Consider the following 16,543-nt stretch of genomic DNA (forward strand, 5'->3'; position numbering starts at 1 on the left):
GATGAATCACTCATTTCTTATCCTGAAACCAATATTGTACTGTATGTTAACTAACATTTAAATAAAAATAAATTAAGCTGCTCCAGTAGTTTACAGTCATCCTGCCTTTTATAGTGATCCCCAAACCCAGTAGACTCTTGTTCCTCATTTTAGCCCAAGCCTTGGTATCTCCTGTCTAGATCACTACCATCAACCCCCAAATGCTTAGTTTTTCCTCAGCACACATTTCATGTGAATCTATCCTCTATGCAGGCAGCCACCAAACTGATCTTCCTTGTATAAACATGTATAATGACTTTCTTTATTAAAAAAATTTTTTATGACCTTTATTTATTTTTGAGAGACAGAGAGAAACAGTGCGAGCAGGGGAAGGTCAGAGAGAGGGAGACACAGAATCTAAAGCAGGCTCCAGGCTCTGAGCTAGCTGTCAGCACAGAGCCCTACATGGTGCTCGAACCCATGAACCGTGAGATCATGACCTGAGCCGAAGCCAGCTTAACCGACTGAGCCACCCAGGCACCCCTATAATGACTTTCTAGGGTCTCTTCTTTGCAGGGATTAAGTCAAGGCCCATTACATCTGGCTACAAGCTCATGGGTTGGACTTATTTAGAGGTGCCTCCAACAAAGCTGATTTTCTTCATTTTAAGCATTTCGTAATTACAACATTTCTGGCAATTTTTTAAATGAATTATAAGGGGCATTAAGTTTTTAGAATAAATGTAATGTTAATAGCTGAAGTCTGTTAGAGTCTAGTATAAATGAACAAAACGTAATCAGGAAGGGGGTATTACAGCTATGCTTTTCTGTATTTTAGGAAATTGGTCTATTATACTGCTACCTAAGCAGTTTTCTTTTGGTTCATATAGCATTCTAGTGGAATTTCTTTTTCTGCCGGCTTCTTTCACTAGGTGGTGCTAACTCCCTTCATAAGACTAGCTTAAAATTATTCTTTTGGAGGAAAGTGAAAGATGTGCTAGCAGTTTGAGGATTGTATTCGCAATTTCTATAAATGCAAGAGAAAATGCAGTATCCCGAAGAAAAGAAAGTAGTTTAAGGTGTCTAGCTGTTAGGATGGCAGGCTGACCATGCTGTGAGTATGTACTTACAGAATGAGAGACCAGCTGTTATTGTGTTAAGTGCAAGAGTTTCTTGTTTGTTATATAATTTGGAGCATAAACTCTGAATTATAAAATGAAGACATTTTCATTGCATTTTAAAATAATCCAAATTTGCATATATTTGTGTTGTATATATTATTTATAGTTGCTATTGTAACCACTTATTTAGGCATAAGCTCATTTTTTTAAAGTTCGTTTATTTTTGAGAGAGAGTGAGAGCATGCACACATGCTAGTGGGAGCTGGGCAGAGACAGAGGGAGAGAGAGAATCCCAAATGGGCTCTGCGCTGAGCATGGAGCTCAATTTCACGAACATGAGATGAGTCCGTTTCTTACCTGACTGAGCCACACAGGCACTCTGCCGTGAGCTCATTTTTAATTTGTTAGTTAAATCTGTAAGTTAATATGTTAGTTTAACATATTTCATTACAAATGCTTAAGTAGTAATCAGAACAGGGACTTTGGAATCACTAATTAGTATATCTATATTAGTGTCAGAGATAAACGGTTTGGTACTTGCAATACATTTTTATGTTACAAATAGGCATAGTTTATAAATAATATGTATTTTTAAAAAATTTTAATGTTTATTTTTGAGAGACAAACAGAGTATGAGTGAGGGAGGAGTAGAGAGAGACACACACAGAATCTGAAGCAGGTTCCAGGCTCTAAGCACAGAGCCCAGTGCAGGGTTCAAACCCACAGACAGCGAGATCATGACCTGAGCCGAAGTCAGACGCTTAACCAGCTGAACTACCCAGGAGCCCCTAGATAATATGTACTTATAAGTTAATTATTTTTATTTGTAGTTGTGTAGCAGGCTAGCATTAAATCTTATTAGAATCATAACCATATCTTAGTAATGCAATATAGAGACAAAAGTATGGAAATGGGAATCCGAAGTTCAAGTCTTATTCTGGCTCATAAGTTTGGTATTTTGGGCAAGTCCATTTGGTCATTTGATCACTCATTCCACATAGGAATGAGTATTAAGTGTTTTTATGAAACAGAAGTTATACCAAGCTATGGAAATGCAGCTTCATTGAGGTCTGTGCCTCCCACTCACAGTGGAGATGAAGACAAACAGCTGTTGTAATGCAGTGTGACGCCTGCCCCGAGGAGGACGTGCCATGAGCACACAGAAGTCAAGCCTAGCCCGTGCTCGGCTGACACAGTGCTTCTCTTTTGCAGTACTCTCTGCAGTTGTGAGTAAGTGGTCAGCTGTGTAGTTATTTATGTCTTTCTCTCCAGCTGGATGCAAAGCCTTTTAAGTGCAAGGACCGTGTCTGTGTTGTTCACCCCAGCACCTTGTGGAGTCCTGGATTTCTAGGTGGACTCAGATACCGATGGGGAAAAATGAAAGCTGGATACAGCTTACGGAGGAAGTGCTATTTGAGTAGAAACTGAAAGGGTGAATAACAGCTAGGCAGGCAAAAGAAGGTTGTCAGGGAAGAATGTTCCAGGTGGAGGGAAGAGGTCTTTTCCCTCCTGTCCTAGAGGGAAGAAAGACATTGTTCATTGGGTAAAGGAAGTGCTGGACTTCTGTCTAACCCTCAATTTCCTCATCTTTCAAGAAGAACAAAAATGATGCCTAGCTCAGATTTGTAATGAATTAAGTTAATTTAGAGAGTAATTTAATAAACTATAAAAGGTAGAGAAAATGGTTCTCATCAGGGTAGAGAATTTGGTTCTTGAAATTGAAAAACAGGACTTAGAGGTTAATTTCTCTAATTTATGTGGAATCTGGGTTTATCCCTCTGAATTGCCTCTCATGCTTTAGAAGAAAAATGTCTTTAACTAATAGTCAGAAGGGCAGCTAATATTTTATTTTTAAAACCTCCCCAAACCATTTCATTTACATTTTCTTGGCAGTGCTCCTATCTAGGTAAGGTTTTAAACTTTTTAGCCATTCACTTGGAGAAATCACTGCAGGTCAGACCACCATGTTCAGTTGTGAGGATTGTGATTTAATAGGAACACTAAAGAGCTAAAATTGCTATAAAAGAACATTGTGGATATGGTGAAAGACCTAGAAGCTGTGTCTTATGGGGACTGATTGAAGGAAGAGGAAGGTTGAACTTGAAGGAAAATAAAAGAGGAATATGGGAGATTGGATATTTGTCCCAATTTGTCATTCCCCTGTGATAGAATTAGGCATCCGCACCCTTACATGGCCTGTGGTGGCCAGGATGTACTTCCCTGCCCTTGAGGTTAGACTCATTTATGTGACTTGAGTTGGTTAATCAGTGATGGAAGGGAAGCCAGAGGCTCCAAAAGCCCTTGTATGGTTGGGCCTGCCCTTTTGGACTCTGGTCATGTGCCACGAGAAGGTGTCCCACATAGTTAATGCCCACTGGGCCTGGACTCCAGGATGGCCACGTACAGAGCAGACCTGCGTGCGGCCTGCAGTGAGGAGTCAAGGGCATCTGTGCCGGCAGCCTGCAGCAGTGCTGCCCGGCCGAGCCCGGCCCTCATCAGCCAGGGCACGCTCCGTGAGGCCTTTACACCAGTGTGCGTGCGAATACATCCTTGGGGTATGACCCGGCGAGTTTCCCTTTCATTCTTTCTTTTTTTTTTTCTATAATATTTTAAGTATAACCTTTACAATATGTTAGTTTGTTACATGTTTACACTTTTAAATGAAAGCTCTTGGTAAGCAACATTGTCTCAAATAACTATATTACCAATTACAAAGTGGCAGAGGAAATATAACATCTATTAATGATACAGAAAAATTTTAACAATGGAGATTAATCTGTGATTCTTATTTTCTGAATGTATTAGAATCTTAATTTCTTATAATAAATTATCACAGCTAACTGCCACTGCTTTTGATGCTGGGATATTCCATATGCTGTAGTATGTCATCAGTGTTGTCCTCGAATATATTTTTTCATTATGTTTTCATTATAACTGTAGCATACTAGTCTTTTCTTCAAGCCGTCCATGTAACAGAGAACAGAAAATTAGACTGTTGGAATGTCCTCAGCTTGTCAGAGACGAGCTGCGTGTGATACATTGTCACGTGTGCAGAGCACGGGCGACCGTGTGCAGGCAGTGTGCCGGCGGGCAGCTTGGGGCTGCTTCACCGTGTGGCTGAAGGAATGATGCAGGCTCTGGCTCCAAGACTTGGTGGCTCCTTCAGGTACCTTCCAGGCCACCTTCTGAGCCTCTGCTGCCTCTTTCCTCACGTGCCGAGTGGCCAGCCCCTGCTGACCTCTGTGCAGCTCAGACCGTCTAATGGCTTCTGTGCCTCATTTTTCTTCAGGCCTTGTTTCTTCTTCTCCACGTATGAGTCAGTCCTTATTTTCTTTACCTATTACTGCCTTTAATTTGGTGTTTTTGTGTTTAGTTCACTCCTGGAGAAATTCCCAGAGATATTTTTCATAGCAGTGATGAGCAGGATATCACTCTGTACAGATGATTTGTACTGGGAAAAAGTAACACTTTTTGGAATATCATCTAGCATAGTATCTTCTTTCAGTCCCATAGGAACATATATTTTATCCACTACATCTGTTATTTACAAGCTTGAAAGGGTGATCCTGTGAGCTCCATGGCTGTGTTGGGAGCATGTCCTGGGAGTCCTGGCATTTGCTGATCTGCTCTGTGCCTACTTCTCGTCACCAAGGATGCTCTTCACTGCTGGGATCAGTGTACCAGTTTGCTTCCCTGCCTTTCCCCAGTTCTTCTAAAGAGAACTAGAATGTTCACATCAGGGCTGCTGCATTGCATAGTTTCTGGGGGAATCATTCATATTGTAATGTGTTTCCTTGGTGTACTCTGAGGTTTTCCAGTGCGATTACTGGAGCAAGTCTTAGTCAAATTTCCTGGAACCAGACTTTCTGTATTTTATGCATAAATGTTTGGAAATCTTTGTGGTTCTTTTCTAAGGAATTAATCAACCTTGAGGTTTATTTTAAGGGATAGATTTATTTGGTTTTATCAGCTTTTTCATGATTCTGCAGTTCTTCACCAAAGAAGTAATATTTTATTTCATCAAAATATCAAAGAATATATTGATGTACAAAGATTTTGATTTATAGTATTACTCAAATATTAACTTTGAATTTTTTCTATTTATATTTAAAAATTTTTAATGTTTCTTTTATTATTTTTGAGAGAGATAGAGTGAGTGTGTGTGAGCGGGGCAAGAGCAGAGAGAGAGGGAGACACAGAATCCAAAACAGGCTCCAGGTTCTGAGCTGTCACCACAGAACCTGACATGGGGCTTGAACTTGGGAACGGCGAGATCATGACCTGAGCCAAAATTGGATGCTTCAGTTACTGAGCCACCCAGGTGCCTCTTTACTTGAATATTTCAATCTTGGATTGAAATCCTGGTTCTAGATGGTAGGTTAATTTTTCCATCTTTGGGGGATTTTTTCTTCTTACATTCAGTGGAACAGTGATTTGAAAATCTGCTGACTCCTCATCAGTAATTCTGGAGGACATTGAACAATGAAACAGCATCTTTAAAGTGATGACCTTATGAAGTCTTCCTCATCTCAACTGATGGATGCCCTTCCATCCTTCCTGTTGCTCAGGCAAAAACCTTGGCACAATTCCCAATTTTTCCATTTTTCTTATAACTCACATCCAGTCCAACTACACATCTTATCTACAACTTTCATTTGCATTTCCATTCAAGTTCTTTTGTGCTTTATATATAGCATTAGGAATGGGTGGTTTGAAAGCTGGCTTGGAGCAAACACTTAAAGGTAAATCCTCGGGTACTTGGGTGGCTCTGTTGGTTAAGCGTCTGACTCTTGATTTAGGCTCAGGTCATGATCTCATGGTTTGTGAGTTTGAGCCCTGACAGTGTGGAGGGTGCTTGGGATTCTGTCTCTTTCTCTGCCCCTCGCCGGCTCGCTCTCTCTCTCTCACTCAAAATAAATAAATAAACAATAAAAAAAACAAAGGTGAATCTGATGGTGCTGAAACTTTTCCAGGCCAGAGACAAACATGGAAAGGCCCTAGTTAATGTCATAAAGCCAACGCAGCATTAATACAAAGCAATAGAACCCTGAGAGCCCACACTCGGGGCCCACTGCCAGAGGATGGGTTTCCCATTGAGGAGTTACACCCTAGGTTCCCATGAGCACTGTCTTGGGCCACCCATGCTCCCAGGGGCATCTGTAGCCAATAATTTTTGGCATGATTATTGAGCATTTTTGTGACAATAGCCAAATAATACAGAGAGTTTCAGCTTTTAAAAAATGTGCTACATATGGGACTTAAAAGAGTTGACTCATGCTTCTTCAAAAAGCCTTCCTAGAAGCAGCAGCAGTTGGAGCAGAGTTTCTTGGTGGTGCTATTGACATTTGAGGTCAGATAATTCTTTTGTTGGCAGGAGTAGAGGGCTGTCTTGTGTATTGTAAGGTGTTCGACAGCATCCCTGGCCTCGGTTGTGGTAACCAAAAATGTCTACAGGTATTGACAAATGCTCTCTGGGGGAAAAATTGCCTCATTTGTGAATCACTGAGCTAGAAGGTAGATTTGGGTTCAGTTTGAGAAGAAACTTTCCCACAGTAACTGCATTAATGAAGTAAGCTTCGAGACTGGATTTGAAGTGGACTCCGTGGGATTTACTTGTTCATTGCATAGGGATTAGTTCAGAAAACATCCAAGTTTCCCAATGCTGACTCTCCACTCTGATGAACTAATCTGAAGAGAGGATTTCATCATTCTTTAACATTTGTTAGGGAGACTTTAAACAAAATCATATCTTTGGCAGTCTGCTCAGTTCATGAGCATACTTCAGAAGCATTTTCATAAATATGAAATGATAAATGCTATTTAAACACCAGTAGCTATTCAAATTGCTTTCAGAACATCTCTTTCATGATCTCTTTGGTATTAAGGGAGAATACTACACCTTTCTTATTGCTATGCAATATAAGATAGTTTTCAAAAGTGCTTTTTAAATCTTGGAGAATGTTATTTGATCGGCAGTATATATATTTCTGTGTTATAACTAGGTCAAAGGATTGTCCTTTTTTTTTTAAAGCTAAATTTTAAGTTAAATCGCTCTTATGGGAAAGGCATTTTCAAAAAATATTTAGTTTTGTGTCTTGGCTTCTACTTTGGCGAGGTCATCAGAAATCTCTCAAGAATCCAGAGTTTTTACAACTGAGAGGGATGGAGGGCAGTCCCTCACTTCACAGAACCCTGACACCCCAGACTCTGAGTACTTGGAAAAGGAAGCCAGAAGCTCATTAGTGATCACCTTCTGTCTCTAGGCAGTTGAGGCTAACCCTTGGCTTTGCTAAGTCCTCTGCCTGTTGCTGCCACCACCCAGCAGCAGCCTTTGGCTCTCTCTGGCATAGAGATCCTCTGAAGTTGTCGGGGAAGCCAGATGGTAGCAGTTTCTGTGCTGGTAGGATCCAGTGTTAGAATCAGTTGCTATTTTAAGCTGCTGTCTTTGCAAGGACAAAAAAGTAGATACCGGGAATAAGGGAGAGAGGGATAAGCATGAAAATGAGGATATTTATGAATATGTGTGCTAAAACATTTAGTGTATATTCAGGAAGGACAAAAGAGCCAAATACTAAATGTAGCCTCTTAAAGATAACATTGAAACATGTTGTTTAAAAATAGATTAGATTAAAACATTGTTTACCCAAAGAATTTGACTTAAAAGATTGTTGGAAGAGGAAGTCCATTATCAAACTAGCAGCTACAGTTTCACAAACAGATGTACAAAATTTGTTAGAATTGTCCCAGTTTCTGATTAATGTTCCAAAACACTGGAAATTATAGTTTCTTTTATTAATCTGTATCCCAAACAAATTGTGATATTTTTATGATTAATTTAGAGAAGTTTTTTTCTACTTTTGAGAATATTAGAACAAGGCAAATTTGGGTTAGATTCACTGAAGGACTTTTTGAATTTTATAGTTAGGAACATGAAATGAGAAGGTTTTACTAATGAAAAGATAATATCCTGGAGTTACTATTAGCAAGTCCTCTAGTTGGAATTAGTTCTGTTTACTAGAGAAAAGTATCAACATAGTATGTATGTACCTCTAGCTACATGTATAATGCAGGATGTTCAGGTCTCCATTTCTCTTGGACCTCTAACCAGTTACAGAGGGAATAAGTAATGGATCACAGTCTTCTAAAGAGCACATTGTTAGAGTAAAGGCTTATGATGACATGGAAGCCAGCCAGAAATTAATGCCAGCTGAGTAAATAAGCAGTCAGGTAAGAATATGCAGTGTTTTAACAAATGACCGAGAGAGCCCCTTTGGATACTGTGCTAATGAAACCGTAAACTGAAAGGATGAGGCAGAGTTCCATGAGATTGTGTTTTGTGCACCGTGATAGCCCCGGGGCCTGGAACAGTGCCTGCTCATAATGGACATCGCATAAGTGCTTGTTGTATGGATTAAGGAAAGAGGGGACGAAGAAGATAAATGGAAAAGTAGTATCAGGTCAGAGGAAGAAATAATGTGTAAGAGTGAAGAAGAGTCTATTGTAAAACATAGCCCAGTACCTAGGAGACTTGGATAAATGTGGTAATTGCTTTGCTGCTTTGCCTCACTTTCCCACCTGACCGTACAACTCAGTGAAGGCTCTGCCCTACTCATCTTTGAATCTGGAGACTATTGCACATGGTAGTATCATTTATTAAAAAGCTATAGTTTGTAAAGCACTGCTCTTCCCTGCGACAGCCCTATGAGGTAGTATTGGCCCCATTTCTGAAAGACAGGAAAGAGAAATGAGGAACGTTAAATAGTTTGCCCAAAGCCGCACTGTGGATCTGGCATTCCATCTCAGGATTGTGTGTCTCCTGAGCTCCGATACAGAATCTTTAGGCCAGACTATCCAGGTGTTCAGTGATGTGTGCTGAGTGTTGTTTTTGTTTTTTGTTTTTTTTTTTTTAAATGAAGGTATCCTAAAGAATTAACCAAGGAGATGGCATCAAGCTAGATCTTTAAAAGTAAGATTTGGATGTGGTGAAATGTCAGGGGGTTAATGAAGGTAGTGTATTCAAGCAAAAGGGGCAGTCAGTTTAAAAAAAATAAGTAAAAACACAAAGACATAGAGTATTAGAATTCTGGGTTTCTGCCATATACGTTATATTTGAAGATTAGTAAAGGGTAATAATTTGGGTCTAGGTTGTGGAAGGCCTTGGATGGTAACCTGAGATGTTTGGACTTTACTTTGGACACAGAATCAGTCCATCAAACCTGCTTTTTTTTTTTCTTTTAAGCAGGAAAGTACCTTACATCATTTGAATTTTAGTCTAGGATCATCCCAAAGGTACAGATTTTAAAGCCCCTCCTCTACTTTAAAGTATTTGGCATCATTTCACTAAATGATGTTGCTAGCTATAAAAAGTTGCCTTCCTCCAACCACAACAGTGATATGCTTTTAATATACAACAGTTGTGTCTTTTTGATATATTTTTTGGATGTTTTTAACTTTGTGTAAATAGTAGGTGTTGTCCCACAATATGCTTTCTCCCCACTAACATTATATTATTGAGATCATTTACATCATGGATCATAGAGTATTCCATTGTGTGAATACACCACAAGTTATCCATTCTGATGATGGAAAGTTTTTGTTATTATAAACAATGCTGATATAAAAATTCTTGTGGACATCACTTTGTGCACATTTACTAGACTTTTCCGTTGTCTCTATGACTGGACACTAACGATGGCTGTCTTTCAGCTTTCATGACGCTGGTTATCATACTGCTGCACGTGTTCTGGGGCGTCGTATTTTTTGATGGCTGTGAGAAGAAAAAGTGGTCTGCCCTTCTCGTCGTTCTTCTGACCCACCTGCTGGTGTCGGCCCTGGTGAGTATCGATTGCCACCGTGCTCGCACAGGTCCACATATCTAAAATGGTAGATTCCCCTCTGAAGGAAATACATGCTCATGGGAAAATGAAGACATTCAGGGAAGCTGTGTAATGAGTGAATGGTAGGTTGATAAATAAGTCATCTAAGTCTTCCTACAGAAAAAAGCCACTGTTAATTTGTTGGTTGATTTTGTTAAACATTTTCTTCTATGTATCTATCTTTCTTCTATGGGTATAGTCAAACCTGAAATAGCCTTGCATTATGTTTACAGTATGTAACACATCTTAAACAATTACCATGTTATTAGAAATCCTTTTCATCTATACATTTTAATAGCCCTATATCATTACATAGAAATTATATTACAGTTTGTTAACTGATTGATCACATCATCTATTTCTACTTTGGTTTCTTACAATGCTGTCTTGAACATCTTTGTACCTGAAAGTTTTTCAGTATGATGTTTAGACTCCACGGAAAGAAAATATGAAGTTAAATGGTATGAATATTTTTAAAGCACTTGATATAAATTGCTAAATTCCTCTCCACAAGGGCTATACCATTTCTACTCATTCTGATCAATAACAAGAGTACCCATTTTATTCCCTCCTCACTGAAATTATCATTATTTTGCTAGTTTTCTAAATAAATAAAATTTTGAAAGCTTGACTAGATATATTTTTTAAGAACTATTTAATGCTTTGGGTCTGACTTTCACTGTAATTTGTCATATATTTACATCAGAATTATCCCCACCGCTGCCTTGAATAGATCCTTATCATTTCTCACCTCTCAGTATTAGAATGGTTCTTTTTGGTGGTGTCCAACTCATGTTTCTCTCTTCTCCATCCACTTAGAATTTATATCAAGTTTTCTCATACGAGGCTCCTTGACCTCTGATCCATCTAAAATGCAGTCTTGCAGGGGCACCTGGCTGGCTTAGTTGCTAAAGCATATGACTCGTCATGTTGGGTCGTGAGTTGAGGCCCCTAGTTATACACATAGAGATTACTTAAAATATAGATAGATAGATAGATAGATAGATAGATAGATAGATAGATAGATAAAAATGCCGTCTTATTGCTTCCCCTTCCTAAAACCTTCCAGTGGTGCAGGATACTAAAGTTAGTATGATGGCAACTATATGAAGCCAAGTCTTCATGGAAAAAAGACTGGAAAGAGAAAGCATTAAAATACAGTATTTATCTCTGAGTGGATTCTTTTCTTAATAGTTTTTGGCATGTTCCAAGTTTTGGACAGTGTACACTTTTTTAATCAGGAAGGAAATTACATGAAAAAGCAAATGTCCTTTTCATGGATCCATTTGGCTAATTCATTCATTAGACAAATAATTACTGAGTACCTTCTATATTCCAAGCACTGTTTTAAGGTAAACAAAAACAGTTTAGGGGACAAAGATCCCTGTTTTCACAGTTAAGTGGGGGAGAGAGGCAGCAAGTAGGGGGCGTAATAAATAAGAAATGTTATAGTGATAGGTGCTGTGGATACTCGAGCAGGGTTAAAAGGAATCCAGAGTGTGGGGAGGCAGGGGACGTTAAATTTGTAAATGAGGTGCTCAGAGCAGGCTTCATTGTGAAGGTGACATCGGAGCAAAGAAGTGAAGTAGACTGGTCACATTGCTGTCTGGGGAAGAGCATCCTGACCCGCACAGCCAGTGGCAAAGTCTAAGAGCAGAGAACTTGGGTGGCATATTTTTGGAAGTGAGGGTGGCTAGAACAGAGTGACCCAGGGGAAGGTTAGTAGGAGGTACTGTTACAGAGTTGAAGGAGGGGAGGGAAGTAGAGATTGGAAGTGAAAACCACATACAGATCATGCAAGGCACTGACGTTTACTTTCAGTGAAATGTGAGTCATTGTACAGTGTTAGAGCCATGATCTGACTCACATTTTTAAAAGATCACTTGGCGGTATTAAGAGTGAACTGTAGCAGGGAAAGATTATAGTCATCAGGAGAAGGATGGTGATAACTTGGGTGAAATAGCAGTGGATATAATGAGAAATGATCATTTGAGTACATAATTTTGAAAGTAGAGCCAAGAGTATTTCCTGAAAGATTGGATAAAGCATAGAGTGAAAGAAGAGGAGCCAAGGATGTCTCCAGGGTTTGGGCCTGGACAGTTAGAAGGATGGAGTTACCGATAACTGGGATGGGGAGGTTTGGGAGATTAGGAGTTCATCTGGACACATTGTGAACGTGATAGAGATGCCTATTGGATATCCTAGTGAAAATATCCATTAGGCAGTTGGATGAGAAAGTCTGGAGTTTGGGAGATAAATCCAGGCTAGAAATCCAAAGGCTGAGCTCTAGGACACTCCCACATTGAGACTGGGGAAGGAGAGGGAGCCACCAAAGGAGACTGAGAAAGAGCCAGTAGGGAGGTTGGACAAAAACAAGGAGCCAGGTGCCCTGGGAGCCAGATGTATTAAGGAGAGAATGATCAGCTCTAGTAGATGCCTGTGGAATAAAACCCAGACTTCTTTGTTTGACCTAAGCCTCTTACCAGCCTTACAGGCACAGAGCTAACCTCCTGCTGCTCCCCACAGCTCCCATCATATGCTCCATCTGAGTTGATCCACTGTGGCTACCTAGAAGGTATGCCTTGTTCATGTTATTTTACCTGCAGTGACTCCTCTCCTTCTAACCGGAGTGAGTTTGGAATAGTGGTCTTTCCATGTGAAGCCTCCCTAGAAAAGGTGCATATTCCAGATTCAGCACGGTCATTGGCCCTCATTCATAGCTGTGCTATAACACTTATCCTCAGAAAACATTGTTTTATTTAGTATAGTTATTTATTGATTTATTTATTCACTTATTACTTTTTAGTTTACATCCAAGTGAGTTAGCATATAGTGCAATAATGATTTCAGTAGAGTCCAGTGATACCTACAACACCCAGTGCTCATCCCCTCAAGTGCCCTCCTTAATGCCCCTTGCCCATTTAGCCCACCCCCACCCAAAGTTCTCCAGCAACCCTCAGTTCTCTGTATGTAAAAGTCTCTTATGTGTTGTCCTCTTCCCTGTTTTTATATTATTTTTCCTTCCCCTCCCTTATGGTCATATGTTTTGTATCTTAAATTCCACATAGGAGTGAAGTCATATGGTATTTGTCTTTCTGTGACTAATTTTATTTAGCATAATGCACTCTAGTACCATCCACATTGTTGCAAATGGCAAGATTTCATTCTGATTGCCAAGTAATATTCCATTGTGTGTGTGTATGTGTGTGTGTGTGTGTGTGTGTGTGTGTGTGTGTGTACACACACATACACATCACATCTTTATCCATTCATCAGTCAATGGACATTTGGGCTTTTTCTGTACTTTGGCTTTTGTTGATAGCACTGTTGTAAACATTCAGAACAATTACCTAGTAGTGCAATTGCTGGGTCATAGGGTAATTCTATTTTAGTTTTTTGAGGAATGTCGATACTATTTTCTAGAACCTATTTTCTAAACTGAACCAGTTTGCATTCCCAACAGCAGTGCAAAAGGGTTCCTCTTTCTCCATGTCCTTGACATTTCTTGTTGCCTGAGTTGTTAAATTCATTGATTCTGACAGGTGTGAGGTGGTATCTCATTGTGGTTTTACTTTGTATTTCCCTCATGATGAGTGATGTTGAGTATTTTTACATTTGGATATCTTCTTTGGAAAAAGTGTCTATTCATGTTTTCTGTGCATTTCTTTACTGGGATTATTTGTTTTTTGGGTGTTGAGTTTGGTGAGTTCTTTATAGGTTTTGGATACTACCTTTTTGTCATTTGCAAATATCTTTTCCCATTCCCTCGATTGCCTTTTAGTTTTGTTGATTGTTTCCTTTGACGTGCAGAAGCTTTTTATCTTGATGAGGTTTCAGGAGTTCATTTTTGCTTTTGTTTCCCTTGCCTCCAGAGAGAGACATGTTGAGTAAGAAGTTGCTGTGGCTGAGGTCAGAGTTGTTTGCTGCTTTCTCCTCTAGTATTTTGATGGCTTCCTGCATTATATTTAGATCTTTCAACCAGTTTGTTTTTTGTGTGGTGTAAGAAAGTGGTCCAGGTTCATTCTTCTGCCTGTCGCTGTCCGATTTTCCCATCACCAGTTGCTGAAGAGACTGTCTTTATTCCATTGGATATTCTTTCTTGCTTTTTCAAAGATTAGTCGGTCATACCTTTGTGGGTCCATTTCTGGGTTCTCTATTCTGTTCCGTTGATCAGAGTGTCTGTGTTTGTGCCAGTACCATCGTGTCTTGATGATTACAGCTTTGTAATTCAGCTTGGAGTCTGGAATTGTGATGCCTCAAGCTTCAGTTTTCTTTTTCAAGATTTCTTTGGCTGTTCGGGATCATTTCTGGTTCCATACAAATTTTAGGATTGTTTGTTCTAACTCTGTGAAGAATGCTGGTGGTATTTTGATACAGATTGCACTGAATGTGTACATTGCCTTGGGTATTATCTACATCTTAACAATAATTGTTCTTCCAATCCATGAGCATGGAAGGTTTTTCCATTTGTTTGTGTCTTCAGTTTCTTTCATAAGCTTTCTATAGTTTTCAGTGTATACATCTTTTACCTCTTTAGTTAGGTTTATTCCTAGATATTTTATGGTTTTTGGTGCAATTGTAAATGTGATTGATTCCTTGATTTCTCTTTCTGCTGCTTCATTATTGGTGTATAGAAATGCAGCCGATTTCTTGCATTGATGTGATCCTGCAACTCCTATTGTACTGTGAAAATACTCACAGTGTGACCTCAATCTTTTTGTACTCATTGAGGGCTGATTTGTGTCCCAGTATGTGACCTATTCTGGAGAATGTTCCATGTGCACTGGAGAAGAATGTGTATTCTGCTTCAGGATGAAATGTTATGCATGTATCTGTTAAATCCATCTGGTCCAGTGTTTCATTCAAAGCCATTGTTTCCTTGTTGATTTTCTGTTTAGATTATCTGTCCATTGGTGTAAGTGGGGTATTGAAGTCCCCTGCTATTAATGGTATTATTATGAGTGCGTTTCTTAATGTTTGTGATTAATTGATTTACATATTTGGGTGCTTTTGTGTTGAGCACAATGTAAACATTGTGTAAATGTTTACAATTGTTAGATCTTCTTGGTGGAGACACCCCTTAATTATGATATAATGCCCTTCTTCATCTCTTGTTATGGTCTTTATTTTAAAATCTAGTTTGTTTGATATAAGTATGGCTACTCCAGCTTTCTTTTGGTGACCATTAGCGTGATAGATGGTTCTCCATCCCCTTACTTTCAATCTTCAGATGAAGATGTCTAGGTCTGAAATGGGTCTCTTGTAAACAACATATAGATGGATCTCGTTTTCTTTTTTTTATTTTTTAATGTTTTTATTTATTTTGGAGAGATGGAGAGAGACAGTGTGAGCAGGGGAGGGTCAGAGAGAGAGGGAGACACAGAATCTAAAGACAGGCTCCAGGCTCTGAGCTAGCTGTCAGCACAGAGCCTGATGTGAGGCTTGAACCCACGAACCACAAGATCATGACCTGAGCCAAAGCTGGACGTTTAACTGACTGAGCCACCCAGGCACCCCAGGATCTTGTTTTCTTACCCATTCTGATACCCTGTGTCTTTTGATTGGAGTGTTTAGTCCGTTGACATTTAGAGTGAGTACTGAAAGATAAGAATTTATTGCCTTTATGGTGTTAGTAGAGTTGGAGTTTCTGGTGGTGTTCTCTGGTCCTTACTAGTCTTTGTTGCTTCTGGTCTTTCTTGTTTTGTTTTGTCTTTTCTGCCTGCCTCACAGAGTCCCCCTTAAAATTTTTTGCAGGGCCGGTTTAGTGGTCACGAACTCCTTTATTTTTTGTTGATCTGGGAAACTTTTTATCTCTCCTATTTTGAATGACAGCCTTCCTGGATGAAGAATTCTTGGCTGCATTTTTTTCCAGTTCAGTACATTGAATATATCCTGCCACTCCTTTCTGGTCTCCCAAGTTTCTGTGGTAGTGAACCTGATCTGTCTTCCCTTTTAGGTTAAGGACTTTTTTTTCCTTGCTGCTTTCATAATTCTTTCCTTGCCTGAGTGTTTTGTGAATTTGACTATAATATGCCTTGTTGATGGTTGGTTTTTGTTGAATCTAATAGGAGTTCTCTGTGCTTCTTGGATTTTGGTGTCTGTGTCCCTCCCCAGATTAGGAAAGTTTTCTGCTATCATTTGCTCACATAAACCTCATACCCCTTTTTTCTCTCTCTTCATCTTCTGGGACTCCTGTAATTCAGATGTTACTCCTTTTTAATAAGTCACCGAGTCCTCGAACTCTTGTATTGTGCTCTTTTGCCTTAGTTTCCCTCTTTATTTCTGCCTTATTTTCTCCTTAATTTTGTCTCCTGTATCACTGATTGATCTGCTTTGTACATCCTTGCTGTCATGGCATCTATTTGAGATTGCATCTCAGTTACAGCATTTTTAACTTTGTCCTGACTAGACTTTACTTCTTTTATCTCCACAGAAAGGGATTCTGTGCTTTTTCAACCCCAGCTGGTATTCTTATTATTGTGATTCTAAATTCTCGTTCAGACATCTTGCTTGTATCTGTGTTTATTAAGCCCCTGGCTGTCATTGCTTTCTGTTCTTTCTTTTTGGG

The 16,543-nt window shown here is 39.4% G+C and overlaps 1 protein-coding gene across 8 annotated transcripts in view; it reads left to right on the forward strand.

Moving 5' to 3' along the window:
* Positions 1 to 16,543, forward strand: part of APH1B (aph-1 homolog B, gamma-secretase subunit) — an 83,148-nt gene that overhangs the window by 13,571 nt on the left and 53,034 nt on the right. For all 8 annotated transcript variants that reach the window (XR_003913706.1, XM_029952906.1, XM_029952905.1 and 5 more), the window contains one exon: positions 9,806 to 9,933. Coding sequence is in view for 7 of the 8 variants with exons in the window: in XM_029952906.1 (XP_029808766.1) it covers positions 9,806 to 9,933 (128 nt within the window). In the remaining variant the exon portion in view is untranslated. The remainder of the gene's footprint in view (positions 1 to 9,805; positions 9,934 to 16,543) is intronic.

The sequence above is a fragment of the Suricata suricatta genome, chromosome 9 (assembly GCF_006229205.1).
Source record: "Suricata suricatta isolate VVHF042 chromosome 9, meerkat_22Aug2017_6uvM2_HiC, whole genome shotgun sequence".
NCBI lineage: Eukaryota > Metazoa > Chordata > Mammalia > Carnivora > Herpestidae > Suricata > Suricata suricatta.